The sequence below is a fragment of the Sus scrofa genome, chromosome 2 (genome assembly GCF_000003025.6).
Source record: "Sus scrofa isolate TJ Tabasco breed Duroc chromosome 2, Sscrofa11.1, whole genome shotgun sequence".
Classification (NCBI taxonomy): domain Eukaryota; kingdom Metazoa; phylum Chordata; class Mammalia; order Artiodactyla; family Suidae; genus Sus; species Sus scrofa.
The window spans coordinates 5,743,802-5,759,927 of record NC_010444.4 but is presented as its reverse complement, the minus strand read 5'-3'; the positions used below and the strand labels follow the sequence as shown (position 1 = coordinate 5,759,927).

The 16,126-nt window shown below is 44.6% G+C and overlaps 1 protein-coding gene across 4 annotated transcripts; it reads right to left on the bottom strand.

Annotated features, from left to right (window-relative positions):
• RBM4B (RNA binding motif protein 4B) lies at positions 1,751–14,564 on the bottom strand. Of its 4 annotated transcripts, XR_002339625.1 has the most exons (5): positions 14,338–14,564; positions 13,243–13,666; positions 4,816–5,492; positions 3,016–3,237; positions 1,751–2,436 (listed from the first exon to the last, which is right to left on the bottom strand). XR_002339625.1 is itself a non-coding variant. In XM_021076836.1 (4 exons), exons 2-3 carry the CDS (start codon positions 13,652–13,654, stop codon positions 4,825–4,827), a joined length of 1,080 nt encoding a protein of 359 aa, XP_020932495.1. In that variant the 5' UTR covers positions 13,655–13,666; positions 14,338–14,564; the 3' UTR covers positions 1,751–3,237; positions 4,816–4,824. The 4 variants fall into 4 exon arrangements, 3 of the variants coding, with proteins under 3 accessions (XP_020932495.1, XP_020932489.1, NP_001116660.1); XM_021076836.1 differs by having other exon boundaries at positions 1,751–3,237; XM_021076830.1 differs by lacking the exon at positions 3,016–3,237 and having other exon boundaries at positions 1,754–2,355.

Sequence of the window (16,126 nt, the reverse complement as noted above, 5' to 3'; positions counted from 1 at the left end):
TTCTGACTAGGAACCATGAGTTTGTGGATTCGATCCCTGGCCTCACTCAGTGGGTTAAGGATCTGGCGTTGCCATGAGCTGTGGTGTAGGTCGCAGATGTGGCTTGGATCCTGCGTTGCTGTGGCTGTGGCCAGCCACTACAGCTCCGACTGGACCCCTAGCCTGGGAACCTTCATGTGCCGCCAGTGGGGCCCTAGAAAAGATAAAACAAACTTCTGTAGAATCCATTTTTTTCCTTGCTTGTCCTGCCAGTAAGATGGAAATCAAAATATGTAAAATTGTTGTGTCAACTGGAGCAGAGGAGGCCCAGAGATTTTGGTGAAGCTGAAAAAGCCTATACATAGGTATTTTTTTGCTCTGCCTGGTGCCTTGCAGATAATCACAAGGAAATGCCAGGATCTTTGCCCTACTTTCTTTTTTTAAAAAGGGCACAACCCTGCTTCCTTGAGGACTGCTGGGGCCAACATGGGCTTCGTTGTACATCATCACTATTTGGAGTATATGGGGAGGCTAACCTCTCTCTGGAGGTGGTTGTATCCTACCCCCCAAAAGCAGGGAAGAGTTTTGTTTCACCTCTTATTTTAAGTACAAAATATCTGGGGAAAACACTGTATAATTGTTAGATAAAACGTCACAGAGGGAGTTTGCATTATGGCTCAGCGGGTTACAAACCTGCCTAGTATCCATGAGGATTTGGGTTCAATCTCTGGCCTTGCTCAGTGGATTAAGGATCCAGCATTGCTGTGGCTGTGGTGTAGGTGGGAAGCTGCAGCTCTGATTCAACCCCTAGCCTGGGAACTTCCATATGCTGCAGGTTTGGCACTAAAAAGCAAAAAAAAAAAAAAAAAAAAAAAAAAAAAAAAAAAAAATTCACAGAATTTACCGTTCATCATTTTCACGCAGGATACAATAAAGCTTAACTGGGGTTGAGCCCATCATTAAACTGGTTTTATGAGGCTCTAAACAATGTTAAGAAAATGTCTTCAAGTCTTTTAAAAAAGTTCTAGAGGACACATCTTACTGTGGAATATTATCACTGCCAGTCATAAATATCCTACTTGCTTTTCTGCTCAGATGTTTCCTCACATAGGCATAACTATCTTACTCATTTTAGTCAAAGTCTTATCCTAGTTTAACGAATTTAAATGAACACATGCTATAAAGTCAAACTGAGTCAATCTGACAGGTCCTTGTTCTGACTCCTTTTCTTGATGCAAGGTTCTGTGAGGGCTGGCCTCTGCCATGACTAACCTGGGTTTGCTGGCCTGTAAACAGAAAAAAGTGCTCTGGTTATTTAGCGAGAAGGAGCCTACTAGAGACATTTATCAGTGTCTCAAGATGCTGGCTAACTTATTGCCACTCATGGCTAAGGCCATTTTATTATCTCACTAAATCTTATATCTAATTTTCAGATTTTTAAAATTTTTGTCTTTTTAGGGCTGCAGCATATGGAGATTCCCAGGCTAGGGGTCGAATCAGAGCTGTAGCTGCTGGCCTATGCTATAGCTGCAGCAACACCAGATCCAAGCTGCATCTGTGACCTACACCGTAACTCACAGCAATGCTGCCGGATCCTTAACCCATTGAGTGAGGCCAGGGATTGAACCTGTGTCCTCATGGTCAGATTCACTTCCACTGAGCCACAACGGGAACTCCCAGATACTTCTTCACTTGGATTTTTTAGTTTGAGCACAATGAAGAAAGAATCAGAATATACTGCTGAATAATAGTCACACAAAACACAACGAGATACTTAAGTGTTAGAAACGTTTATTTGTCAAAATATATTAAAAAAAAATGGGAGGAGTGGAGTAAAACAAGGCTAAATTTCAGCTAATGCTGCATCACGATCACAGGTCAGACAAAAAAAAACAAAACAAACAAACAAAACAACAACCAAAACCCCAATGGTCCTAGCAATTTCAGAAGATTAGCTTCAATGTTAGAGTCCAGAGCTAACAGAGAAGAGCAAAAGGTTGCTTGCCACTACATGGTCATTTTAATAAGGGAAAGGAGATGTTGCAGGTAGATAGGGAGAAGGGTTCAACTCCTAAGGAAAGCAAGATAAGAGGGGGTTCCACTGTACAGGAAAAAGGGGATGCCAGCATAATCCTTACCTAGGGCTGCTCAGAGGCTGAGAATATAAGGAACAGAGTGAAAGGCTACAAAGACTAGTATCAGGAGGAAAGAAGAGTCAACTTAGAAGAATTAAATTAAGAAAGAAAACATAGTTGGTCACAAACTCCTTTGTTTACTGAAACATGAAGCAATGGAAACATCCCGGCAAAGGGGACCGCGCGGAGCAAGTTCTCATATATGACCGCAGCCCGAGGGTTCAGTCCGCAATTATCCTACCTGAAAGAGAGCACAACACAAGAGGCTTACACAATGCCTGGAGAGCAGCTTGGCTTGGAGTACAAGGGCCCTGGTCCCGTCCTGTATTACAGGGGGAAAAAAAGAACAAAACAAAACCAAGTCAGACTGGATCAAACTTATATCCCATATAATTACCTAGGAGTCTACTATGGCTATATATAGGAATCTATTTATAGCTATACATAGAACAAGAAGCAATCAATCCGGAAGACTGCTGTGATGGTGATAAATATATCTTTCTCATTTTCTTACCCATCTTTTAGGCAAAACCAGTTCTGTGATACAAGGCTACTGTCACTGCAACAGAGGGTGATATTATCAAGAACTATAATTTAGTTTGGGGGTCCAGAAAAATAAGATGCCAAGGTCTCAAATATGGCCAATTGCACTATATTCTAAATTTGTTTCACTTTAAACTTTCACAGTAAACTTTCAGAAATGACAGTCACAAAAAGGTATCAAGGAGTGGTTCATTCATCCTCCAACATACGTGCATATCACACTATCATATTTAGAGCCATAATTCCAGCAAACCAAATCTCCCTTACCAAATCAAAGGAAGAAATCCTAAATTCTCTAATTCTTCCATTGATAACTCCAGACACTAATGGCTGGGGGAAAAAAAAAGTTAAAACTCACACCAAGTTCCTCTACTTATTACAGACAAAGGGCCAAATCTTGGTCTTGATCTGTGCCAATCGACTTCAAAAGCTGTGACGTTCTTGAATCAGTTCTGCTAGGGTGAAACCCGAATTTGGATCCCCAACAGTTCTGGAGTATTTCATCCTGGCAGCCTCATTAACATCAGGCTCCTGGGACTGCAACCAACTCAGGGTTATTCAGTCCATTTGAGGTTCACACCTGGAAGGTAAGTTTCTTTAAAAGTCATCACTAAAAAGAAGTTAGTTGAACAACCACTGTTTGCAGTCAAAAATCACTTTAAAATGCCTTAGCAATATCCTTTAAAGACCACAATATACTAATTTAATATTAACTCTGGAACATATCTGAGAGAAATTTAAGTTATCCAATAGAAGATATGACCTTTATAGGCATATCCTACTTCATGGTAGATCCAGCAGGATCAAAATAAAAATTAGTGGCACTAGTTATAAGATCGTCCACTCCATGCATGATCACACTGCTACACAGGGGTCTCAGGAGATCCCAGTCTTGTGGTCGTAGGGGACATAACACAAGTCTCTATCATATTTGCTTCTCACGACATAAAAGGGCAAAATTTCCTGTCACTTCATTGTCTTCTACACATACGCCAAAGAGGTATGGTAGGAACACTGGAAACTCTCTTTAACTTTGCTACAAGGCCTCCAGCTCAAGTGATGCTCAATTTCAAGGTACAAGGAAAACCATGAGAATAGAAAGTTATGATGCAATTTCCACTCAAATGAGGTTTACCAATCTCTAGGTAGTCCTATAGTAGTATTCCTATCATTCCAACATCTTTGCTATACATTTTCTGAATTAGGAAAAATTAAATTTCCAGGGTTACCCCTAATGGGATTTTATACGTGTCAGAAAATTACCTGTTTTGTCTATCTCCTTAAATGTTTCTCTTAAACAAAAAACCCAAAATTTGCTGGAAGAAATGGGAAGTGTTAGGCTTTAAATGAAAGCAGCATCATAGGCTGTGCAGAAATACAGCTCAAGTGCCCAAGTAGAATGAGATGCTTTGGATTACTAATGAGAAAGGACTCCATGAAACAGTGGCATCAAAATATTCTGCTTTCAAGCATGTATCTTAGAACTAAACACCTAAAATTTAAAGGATTTTATTTGGCTTACAGTTTTATTAGAAGAGTTTCCTCTGATAAAAGCTCATGACTTAAATAGTTTTACTAGCAAATTGGAAGTCTAAAATTATAGTTAATACTACTAACTCCTGAACCTGTACTCTTCCGCTTACACCACAATGACTTCTGTGGTGGAAAGAGTCCACCAGGCCTGGGTTTGAATTCTGGCTCTTACACTTCTCAATTACCAGATGACTTCAGGCTAAGTATTTCACCTCTCTGAGCCTCAGTTCCCTTCTCTGTAAAAGAGAAAATATCTTAAAGGTTCAGTGTATAATTAAGTGATATAATGTACAAAGAGGGCATTCAACAAATGTTATTAACTTTTAATTATGTTTCTGTAATCTAGTTCTGCTTACACTTGATTAAAGAACAATATTCTCACTAACAAACTGAGTTGTGGTTGTTCTCTCAGAAGGAACAAGTTGGCTGGAGTTGTACATTAAAACCTCGACAAGCCAAATGAACCCTGGCCTAAGCTAGAGAAATATTAAGACTAACATGCAATTTATACCTTTCAGATACTGTCCTGTCGGCAAACAAGTGGCTTTAGCCCCCTCTTATGCCCATAGGTCTCCTTTCAGGGAAACTAAATGGAATCTCTTCACCGCACCCACCCCACTCTCACCTCCAGTTTTTAAAAGGCTGAATACCGTGCTCGGTCCACATACTGCTCCCGCTCATACCGGGCCATGTCATACAGAGAATTCCGTGCCGCTGCTGAAGCCTGAGACAACTCGCTTTCTGGCCCATAACCGTATCCTTCTCCAACTGTGGGGAGCACAGCTGCAGCGCGACGTAGGGGGCTCCTGTCCCTTCCATAATAGGAGGAAGTGGTGGCAGCGGCAGCAGCCATAGCAGCTGAAGTGGCAGCAGCGCCTGAGTTAGGCAACAGGTGTCTGTCGTAGGGATCAACGGAAGTGGAGTTGAGGTGACTGGTCACAGCTGTGCTCTGGACTTGAGGCAGATGGGACATGGTCTGCTCTGCGTAGTTGTACGCGGAAGCTGCTGCTGCCGCCGCCACTGCCTCATAAGAGCGGACTCGGTAACGCTTATAGTAGTCGAGCGCTCCATATGCATCGTTGTAATACATGGATTCCCCGTAGCCCATGGTGTAAGGTGGACGCACTGCTCCGTACTGTTCATTGTACTGTTCGGTGAAGTCCGCCACACGACCCGTACGATCTACTGGGCACTCTTTGGACCAGTGCCCCTCTTTCCCACACCGATAGCAGCCGCTCTGGTCTCCCATCCCGGGCGCAGTCCGAAGCCGGCTAGTGGACAACTGCACGTGCATGCGTTTGCCTTGAAGAAACAGACGTAAGATTTATTATAGCTCACTGACACTCTTTATCCCCAAAATTTCAAAAATGAAAGTGAACACAGTTGGCAAACGACACACAAACACACACACTCCTACAACCCTATTTCGGCAGTCACCTCCAAAAGAGTTGTAACAGAGGAGAGCTAGAAAATGAGTCCTCAGAGACCAGCCAGTACTTTCTACTGGCACCAGGAGACTGGGATTCCTTCCTACTTCCGATTCCACAACTTTCTTCTCCTTCAACACAGCAAATGAGAGTTTACACTTTTCACTGACACTATTATTTATTCTAACAATTCAAAACCTGACAATTTTTCCAAATCAAGTATCCAACAAAACCTCAGTTATGCCAGAGGAAAGCTTCTTACCAACCTTTCCCTGATTTACGTGGGGCAACATCAGCATTTACAGCAATACTCTGTCCATCTTGTTTCCTCCAGCCATTTTTGCAGGTGTCACCAGATGGCTATGCTGGGTAAAGAATTCATACTTGGTTCATCACCTACTTCATCTCTAGTACCTCTAGGAATTATAAGACTCCAGATTTCAACCCCATCCCCACCTTTTTAGCAAGGGTGAATCCATGCCTGCTGTGGCAAAGAAAACTACTTGACTTAGGTTTCTCAACAGCAAGTATTAGATCTTGAAGCAGTACTGGTTTCTTAGGTAAACTGAGTATGTTTCGAGATAATGAAATGACTGGCATGTCATCCTGCCAAAGTAGTTTACAGTTTTTTTATAGGGGATTATCTACTTGTTAAAAATTGCAGCATTTGCCTAAAGGCTTCTGGGCACCCATACAAACAAGGCACATCCATTCTTCCAGGAAATGACCAGCACTAGGAACAGCTAGGAAAAGAAACAGTCTTTGCCCTGGGCTTGTGTACCATCAAGCCCAGGGACTCTCACTAATGAAAGCATCCAAGGTCTTTAAAAGCAGTTTGAGAAAAGGCATATTTTTGGTAGTATTTAGTGCCAAACTGCCTAAGACCTTGGAGATCAAGTCAGTGCTTTACAAACTGTAGCCAAAAGGCAGCCAGTACACATGTAGAGAACAGGGGCTTCATAGCACTCTTGTGGGCTGCGCAGAACAAATCCCCCCCACAACAGGCAGGTTGCTCTCTCTTTAACAGACCTTGTTCTGGATGCAGCTATGCAATAGGAGGCCTGGTGCTCCACCATCCTGTTGGAAACAGCCTGATTCAGGACAGCAGCCAGAACAGCACCAAGCACTGACCCTGAGAGGGGAGTGGGTTAGTGCAGTGTATCACTTTAGTTAAGCTCAGTTCTGCCCAATGTTTAACATTCCTACCACCGCAGTTTCTAGTGGTTGCCACCTCAAGCTTAAAACTATTTCTCTAGCAGGAACAAAGATGCTCAGGTTTTTACTTCCAGATGCTAGCAGAGAGGCGGCATCCACCATCACCACCATCATCCATCAACAGATACCAAACAACAATAATTCTCTGAAAGCGGCATTTAGCCATCCCACTGTTTTCAGATTTATACTCCCATTCTTAGAAACTATTAATGCTAACTGTGCTTAGAACAGAAACACATGGGTTTTTGCCCCAATTTTTATCCCAAATGTAGAGTTCCCTATAATTTAGACTGGAGGATTACAAGTTACATGGCTTCCTAACGTGCATGGTGACATTTATCTGTGTGATAGACATGAATTGTGCTCTAACTCTGAAGTCAGTGTAACCATGCCAATCTAAAAACAGCCCATCCAGAGACTGTTAGAAGTACATGGTTTGGTTGCGAAGGGGTGTGGGGAGTGTAGTAGACTGGGTGTTTGGGGTTAGTAAATGCAAACTATGGCATTTGGAGTGGATAAACAATGAGGCCCTGCTATACACACACAAACACACACATACATACATACATATAGCACAGGGAACTACATCTAGTCACTCGTGATGGAACATGATGGAGAATAATGTGAGGAAAAGATGTATATATATATGCGTGTGTGTGTATGTGAGAGAGAGTGGGTCACTTTGCTGTACAGCAGAAATTGACAGAACATTGTAAATCAACTATAATAGAAAAATAAAAATCTTAAAAAAAAACCTATGTAGTATTTCTGAAGAAAAAAAAATACATTACTAAGGAAAAGATTTCAATTTAACATGCTTTTATAAATTATGGGTCCCTTTTTTTTTTTTTTTGTCTTTTTAGGGCCACACCTGTGGAATATGGAAGTTCCCAGGTTAGGGGTCGAATCAGAGCTTTAGCTGCTGGCCTACACCACAGCCATAGCAATGTCAGATCCAAGCCACACCTGCGACCTATACCACAGCTCACAACAATGCTGGACCCTTAACCCACTGGGCACAGCCAGGGATCACACCTGTGTCCTCGTGGAGGCCAGTCAGATTCGTTTCCGATGAGCCACAACAGGAACTCCGATGGGTCCATTTTTTTTGAGAAACAAAACCCAATGGTCTTTTCCCCTTGGTGTTTCTATTACTGCATCTAATCTTCGCTCCTGCTTTACTTAATGTAGAACTCATAAGTTTATAAATATCTGTGGCAAAAACTACCTCTGTACTAGCTGTGAATAGGATTTAAGTAAAAAAAAATTTTTTTTTAATTAAAAGATCTGCAAAGGGAGTTCCCATCGCGGCGCAGTGGTTAACAAATCCGACTAGGAACCATGAGGTTGTGGGTTTGATCCCTGGCTCAGTGGGTTAAGGATCCGGCGGTTGCCATGAACTGTGATATAGGTTGCAGACGCGCTTGGATCCCAAGTTGCTGTGGCTGTGGAGTAGGCTGGCAGCTATAGCTCTGATTAGACCCCTAGCCTGGGAACCTCCATATGCCTCAAGAGCGGCCCAAGAAATGGCAAAAAGACACACACACACACACACACACACACACACAAAGACCTGCAATACAAGTGACAGGTTTTTTGTTTTGTTTTTGTCTTTTTGCTATTTCTTTGGGCTGCTCCTGCGGCATATGGAGGTTCCCAGGCTAGGGGTTGAATCGGAGCTGTAGCCACTGGCCTACACCAGAGCCACAGCAACGAGGGATCCGAGCTGCGTCTGCAACCTACACCACAGCTCATGGCAACACTGGATCCTTAACCCACTGAGCAAGGGCAGGGACTGAACCCACAACAACCTCATGGTTCCTAGTCGGATTCGCTAACCAATGCGCCATGACGGGAACTCCTGTTTTGTTTTTTTAAACATAATCTTTCTAAAGGTTATACCTAGGCTTTTCATTTAAATCCTCTAAAGTTCTTATAATAACTGCAAAATACTGTGCTTTTCTATTCCCTTAAGGAAGCAGCGAAGAAGACTGAATGATTAAATTTTATCACTCTACTACATTTGGAGAGGCCAAAAGCATAAAGATTTTCTGAGAGCTCCAAAAGTTACTGAGATGTGCGGCCAACATTTTTAAAATGCTAAGAGGAGTTCCCACAGTGGTGCAATGGGATTGATGGTGTCTCTGTAGCGCCAGGATGCAGGTTCACTGTGCCAGCCTGGCACAGTGGGTTAAAGGATCCAGTGTTGCCACAACTGCAGTATGGATTGAAACTGCAGTTTGGATCTGATGCCTGGCCTGGAAACTCCATATGCCGCAGGGCAGCCAAGAAAGGAAAAAAAAAATGCTAAGAGGTGGGCAACCTGGGGTCCTCATTGCTGAGCTCCTATCAAATGCCAGGATCCAGAGATTAGGGATGTGGCCAGTACACAACTGTACTCCAATTTAACGCTTGTTTACACTCAAGCATCTGACTCCTACATCTCATTCCCAATTCAGCTACCTGAATTGTTACTTGGGAATAGCTTCTTTAGGGTCTTCAAACTGGTTGCTAACTCAATACCAGTCCAGTTCATTGCTGCTTGTGGAGATGAAACAGATCCTGGAAGACCCAGGTAAACTCAGATTCTGCTGCTTCCTTTAAGAAGCCATATAACGAGGAACCCTAAAGGACAGCTATCAATATACAAAGGTCCAAAAGATACCTGACGTGTCCCTCTTCATTAGGAAGCTGCAAAGGCTTTATGGAACAAATGGATACCTAGATTGTATTTTCTGTAAAACTTCAACTTCTTATCCAATGCTAAACTTTCTTTTGTCATCTGGGAAAAAACAGCTGGTTACAAAAATGTCTGTATGTATAACTGACAAGTCGAATGCTTTCTCCAGACGGCCCAGGCTAAGAACATGAAAACCAGATAAAGGATCCTTTTGTCCCCCAATAATGACATTTTAAAAAATATTATGGATCATTGTTTTACTCAGACAGCCACTTCCTGAAGTAATTAAACCCACTGCATTAACACACACATTAGGAGGTCCTGCTGTGGGTTCAGCAGTAACGAACATGACTAGCATCCATGATGGTGCAGGTTCAATCCCTGGCCTCGCTCAGTGGGTTAAGGATCCAGTGTTGCCGTGAGCTGTGTTGTAGATCACAGATGAGGCTCATACCCTATGTAGCTGTGGCTGTGGTGTAGGCTGGCAGCTGTAGCTCCGATTCAACCCCTAGCCTGGAAACCCCCATATGCTGTGGGAACAGCCTTAAAATGCAAACAAACACACACAAAAAACAAAAAAAGAAACTCTTACATCATTTTGAGAAATAATAAATCTTAAGAATAAGGAACATTAAGAGCCCCCCCACCAAAATAATGTATAGTCTTTATGCTGATTCAAAAGCAAAAATGGGGTCAGGGATCTGGTGGTGCCGTGAGCTGTGGTATAGGCTGCAGATGAGGCTTGGATCCTGAGTTGCTGTGGCTGTTTAGGCCCCCAGTTGAGGCTCTGATTCGACCTCTAGCTTGAGACCTTCCATATGCCACAGGTGGGGCCCTAAAAAGAAAAAAAAAAAAGCAAAAATGTTCATCTTATAAATCATTTCATTATATTACTTGAAAAACTTAATTCTGATAAACACAGGCTGAATGCATTATGGCATGAAAAATAAACCTTGGAGTTCCCACTGTAGCAAAATGGGATTGACGGCTTCTTTGCAGTGCTGGGCTGGAGGGTGGATCCCTGGCCTGGCACAGTGGGTTAAAAATCTTATTTTGCCGCAGCTGCAGTGTAAGTGATAACTGTGCTTGGCTTGATGTGATCCCTGACCCAGGAACTCGATATGCTGCAGGGCGGCCAAAAAACAACAAAAAAATTTTAAAAACCTTTATGGGAGTTCCCCTGTGGTGCAGCAGGTTAAGGATCCGGTGTTGTCACTGTAGCAGCTCGTGTGGCTGCTGTGGCTCAGGTTTGATCCCTGACTCAGGAACTTCCACATGCCATGGGCACGCCCCCCGCCTCCCAGCAACAACAACAAAAAAATTTTTAAGCCTTATGTTGAGGACATCAGCTTTCATGTCTTCAACAAATGGTATCTTTTTTTTTTTTTTTTTTTTTTTTTTTTTGTCTTTTTAGGGACACACCGTGGCACACAGAAGTTCCCAGGATAGGGGTCATATCGGAGCCATGCAGCCTACGCCAGGTCCCAGCCGGGTCTGTGACCTACACCGCAGCTTACAGCAACGCCAGATCCTTAACCCACTGAGTGAGGCCAGGGATCGAACCCAGTCCTCATGCATACTTGGATTTGTTACCCCTAAGCCACGACAGCAACTCATGAAAACCCCTGTTCTTAATGACTACTTTCCATGTCAATAAAAGTTCATTATACAAGATGAAAAAAAAAAGGTAAGGACATGCAGCATTATCCTAGAATATCTCTGCAGTTTGTACCTAACTCAGGCCGCATTTTTACATTTTGCTTGTTGCCTGTAAAAAGAGAACACCAGTTCCCAACACTGTCCATTCACAGTCCTCTCCTTCATCAAATGACGGTAATTAAGAATATTTTTAAAGCTATATGAAGTGCAACAGCTTCCAGACTACTAAAAGAAAAATATACATAAGGAAAGCTAACTACCACATTTTAAAGAAGTTTTTTAACCATAACAGAAATATACTTCTTGTTGCCAACACCACTCACCTTTTTTTTTTCTTAGGGCCGCACCTGCTGCATACAGAAGTTTCCAAGCTAGGGGTCGAACCAGAGCTACAGCTGCCAGCCTACACCACAGCCACAGCAACGCCAGATCCTTAACCCACTGAGCGAGGGCAGGGATCGAACCCACATCCTCATTGTTCCTAGTCGGGTTCATTAACGGCTGAGCCATGAAGGGAACCCCTCACCTTTCATCATACAGTGTTTTCACGTCAAAACACTCTCACGCCTAGCACCTCATTCTGGGCTCACTATCATCCTGTGAGGGAGGTACGGCAGGGGTCATTAACTCTCCTTTCTAAGTGGGGAAATGAAACACAGCAAGATTAAGACACTTGCCCAAAGTTACACAAGTTACAACTTTTGCCTGTGCTTTAAAGAGTAGCTAAAGGCCAGGGCACCACTGGCTGAGGCAGAGATATCTGACACACTATTTGCAATCTCTACTACTGGTAAACTTTCTTACCCTTTTCTGGTCACCTTTTTCTCCTTTCCATTTCTTTTCTGTTTTCTAGGTTTAGTAGAGGACTCTTGAGTAAGTGTTAACAACCCCTTTAGCGGCACTCGAGAAAAAAGGTCTTAATTTACAAACCTGAAAAGTGGCTGTAAACCTGTTGTCCAAGATGATGCTGTCAACAAGAAACTTGTAGAAGAGCACTATGCACAGAACTTTCTGTGATGACGGAAATGTTCCATATCTGCATTAATACAGCAACCGCTAGCCTCATATGACTCTGAATGCTTGAAAGGTGTGCAGCACAACTGAGAAACCAAATCTTAAAATTTCATTTCAATTTAAAAGTCACATGGGGCTAGTGGCTACCACATGAGCACAGTTCTAGAGTCTTCAGACAACCTCCTGGCATTAACGACAACATATGTACCTTTATTAATAACATAAATAATACAGCAGCCTTACTGCAAATCTCATAAGCAGGACCATCACTCCCATTCAACCTAATATTTTTAGAAATTTTCTTTTTTTCCCTTCGAGTTAAATAACAGTAAGTGGAACAGTCTAGTCCCTGCCATGGTCTCTGGACCTGCTTGTATAGTTCACAGTACTGAGCAAATCTGAGCAAAGAGCTAATCCAGAGTCACCACCAGGAACACCTCTAGATGTCTCGGTTCTCCTTTCCCATAACTCATACCTCAAAGCAGTAAAGAGTATAAATCTTAACCATTTAAAATCTCAAAAAATAAATAAATAAATAAATAAAACTAAAAGGAACTCCCTGGTGCTTCAGCAAGTTAAGGATCTGGCATTGTCACTGCTGTGGTGTGGGTTCGATCCTTGGCCCAGGAACTTTCACATGCTGTGGCCGCAGTCCAAAAAATTAAATAAATTCTCTAATATAACACTTTCCATCATATCATAAAAGAAGCAGGTAAGCCACAGGCCTTCGTCCTCCCCTCTCCCATGAGGTACTCATTGGCCCAGGCAGATTAAACCTCCAACAGCACTTAAGTGAATGAAGGCTGCAGGATAAGGTAACCCCCACTGTTTGAGATTCTACAAAGTTGCTGAGGAACATCTTGGCAAAGGTGAAAAGGAGAAGTGTTTGCTTCTCCAAGAGTAAGTTGTGCTGAAGTGTGGTAAACATACAATCTATTATTTCCAACCGAAATAGAATGGAAGACACCACCCTACCAGACCCATGGTCCTGTGTTTCTGCCTCTGTCTAGAACTAGACCCCACTCACTCTCGCCACCCAGGCCCCAGGGCAGTTCACCTTGAAACTCTGTGTTGTCAAGGCCCCTGATGGCCTCCACCGCATCCTCTGCCCGCTCCATGTGTACGAAGGCATAATCTTTCACGATGTCACATTCGATGACTGGACCGTACTCCTCAAATTTGGCCCGAAGCTCTTGGTTGGTACAAGTAGGACTGATGTTGCCCACATGCAACTTGGTTGAAGCTTTGCTCTTATTCTTGCTGGCTTCCACGTTGATGTTCACCCCGTGCAGCTTGTAGTGGTGCAGGTTGCGAATGGCATCCTCGGCCGCCGTCTTGTCCTCTATGTGTACAAAGCCGTAGTTCTTAATGATGTCACATTCCAGCACCTTCCCATACTGCTCGAACAGTGAGCGGATCTCCTGCTCTGTGGCCTCCCGGGGCAGGTTCCCAATGAACAGCTTTACCATCCTGACAAGAGCCTGGGAGAAAAGAAACGAAATTTCCAAAAGTTAGCAGTGGAGGAGAAATTTTCGGTACACTGCATTTTGGATTAATCCTCCGAAGTTCTTGGCATCTTCAAGATCCTCACATAGACATTCATTATTCTTCCAAGAGCGGAGGGAAAAGATTTGCTTTGAAAGAGTAGTGTAAGCTCTGTGTAATGTGCAAACAGAGCGGGTGTCAGCATGCATTGCATAGTCCAACATCTCTGTAAAATGAGGCACATTCTAAGCACAGGGTTGGTTTAAAAAACTCTTTTTGGGGGAGCAGGTACGAGAAGACTCCAAGCTGGGAGCAAGAGGCATCTATCTGACTGTCCCTGGTAACAACGGTTTTGGAGGGAAATCTGGGTACCTCTCCTCCGTGCAGCATCACCTTTCACGATACTCTAGGAATAAAAAGGCCTCCTTGGCCCCAAACTAGGACCACCCCTCTTCAAGCGGCCCAACTCCAGTTCCTTCGCCCCAACAAAGACTCGACCTGACCCCTGCCCCGCCCCCTCCGGAGACCCGGCCCCGCCTCCTCCCGTTGTCTTCCCGGACCTCTTGCAGTGTGAGGAGAACGGCAAACCCTAGGCCGTCCCCGTCCGCCAGAGACCCGGCCCGGCCCGCTCCCAGGCCCCCCACACACCCACAAGAACCCCTCGCACCTCCGGGTGGCGGCGGCGGTGGCGGCGGCTCCCGCGTCAGAGAGAACCCTACAAAATGGCGACGGCCGCTCGAGCCTCGGCGGGACCGGGCCCTTTCTCGCGCGCCAGCTCACGCACGCGCGAGTGCGCGCTGCCTCCCTCCCCTCCCCCTCGCGGGAGCCGGGCGACCAATCCCGCGGCCGCATACAAATGGCTGCCCGGGGCTCGGCTCCCAGCCGCCCCGATACAGGGGCGGGGCCAGCTGGTGACGGCGCTGCGGCGCGGAGGTCAGCCCGCCCCCTGCCCCCCGGTAGCCAATCACCACCCTGGAAGGTGGCGGGTCGGAGCTCCTGCGTCAGAAGGGCTCTGGACGCAACCACTGCCTGGGTGAAATCAGAAGCCCGGGAGAGTCACTAAGCATCACAATGGATCGTGCTATTGGGCCATGGGGGTGGGGGAGGAGGGCAGTGGCTGATGACAAAGGGTTATCTCACTGGGTCCGCTAAAAGGCGGTTTTCTCAGAGGCCTGGCCATCCTCTACGGCCGCTTGGGAGAACGTTTGAGAAATACGGGCGCGCCACATTTTAGGCAAACCTAATCTTTCTTTGTAGAGTTTTTAAACATAATTAAAAATTTTTAAATTGCAAACATTATTCATTGGTGAGGAAACGGAGGACTAAAAATGGCAGAGCTGAGTAGCTCTAAGAGGCTAACTTAGTTAAGTTTCGTTTGTCATATGTATTGAAAGGCGAGTTTTCCCTCCCTAGCTAGAGAACTAGGCCCTAATTGTGTGTCATTCGCGTTTCTGGTCCTTGGCGAGCACACCAAAGGAATACCTGGTGTGCAGGCCCAGAGAGGGTGCTTGTTTCAGGGGTAGCCCAGCGTCCCCACGTGCACACCAAGCCGCGGGAGGGCTGGGAAATTGAGTTCCCCGGCACTTCCTCGCTTTCAGAACTCAGCTGTGGTCCAAGGGCACCTCCTGGTGGCAAGAAGGGAAGTTATTAATGTGAATTACTCGCTGTTAGCTTTGAACAAAGAATAGACATTTATGGAGATGGATGGCCTGAGCTTATCTGCAGGTAGAGCATGCCAGGTTGGTTGTCAGTCACCGTTCCTCCTTGATATCCTCTCAGATACTATCAGGCACAAATTCTCCAGGCTGCTCTCTTCCTGCCCAACTACTTTGTTATGTTTCTTTCCCTGAATTCTTTTTGAAATTCCGGCAATTTCAGAAGAGGCACTGTTCTTCCAATTCTGATAACACTCATGTTTGTCTCCCACCTAATTCTATTTCTCTCTCCTTTTCCCTCTCTTCTTGGTCATTTCCAGTTTCTCTCTACACTCAGACTTTTGAAACATGTGTAGGGACCTCCTTGCCCATTTCTGAAATAGTTTACAGTCATCTTCACCATTACTGTTTTTTTTTTTGTTTTTTTTTTTTGTCTTTTGTCTTTTTAGGGCCGCACCTGCGGCATATGGAGGTTCCCAGGCTGGAGGTCTAACTGGAGCTACAGCTGCTGGCCCATGCCACAGCCACAGCAATGCCAGATCCGAGCCGTGTCTGTGACCTACACCACAGCTCATGGCAATGCCGGACCCTTAACCCACTGAGCGAGGCCAGGGAGCGAACCTGCAACCTCATGGTTTCTAGTCGGATTCATTTCCACTGCGCCATGACCGGAACTCCCACCGTTGCTTGTTTTCTAACTTGGGTTTCTTCCTGTGTTCCAGCACAGACTTTGCAAATAGAGTCCGGACCTGCTGTCTGTCATTCACCGTCATGCACTGTCTTTTGAGGTCTTTCTCCAAT

Excerpts from the sequence above, each read along its gene's own strand:
- RBM4B (XM_021076836.1), bottom strand. The coding sequence starts at position 13,654 with ATGGTAAAGCTGTTCATTGGGAACCTGCCCCGGGAGGCCACAGAGCAG. Across the intron at positions 5,493-13,242 it reads TGACAACACAGAGTTTCAAG|GCAAACGCATGCACGTGCAG; the intron begins GTGAACTGCCCT and ends TGTTTCTTCAAG.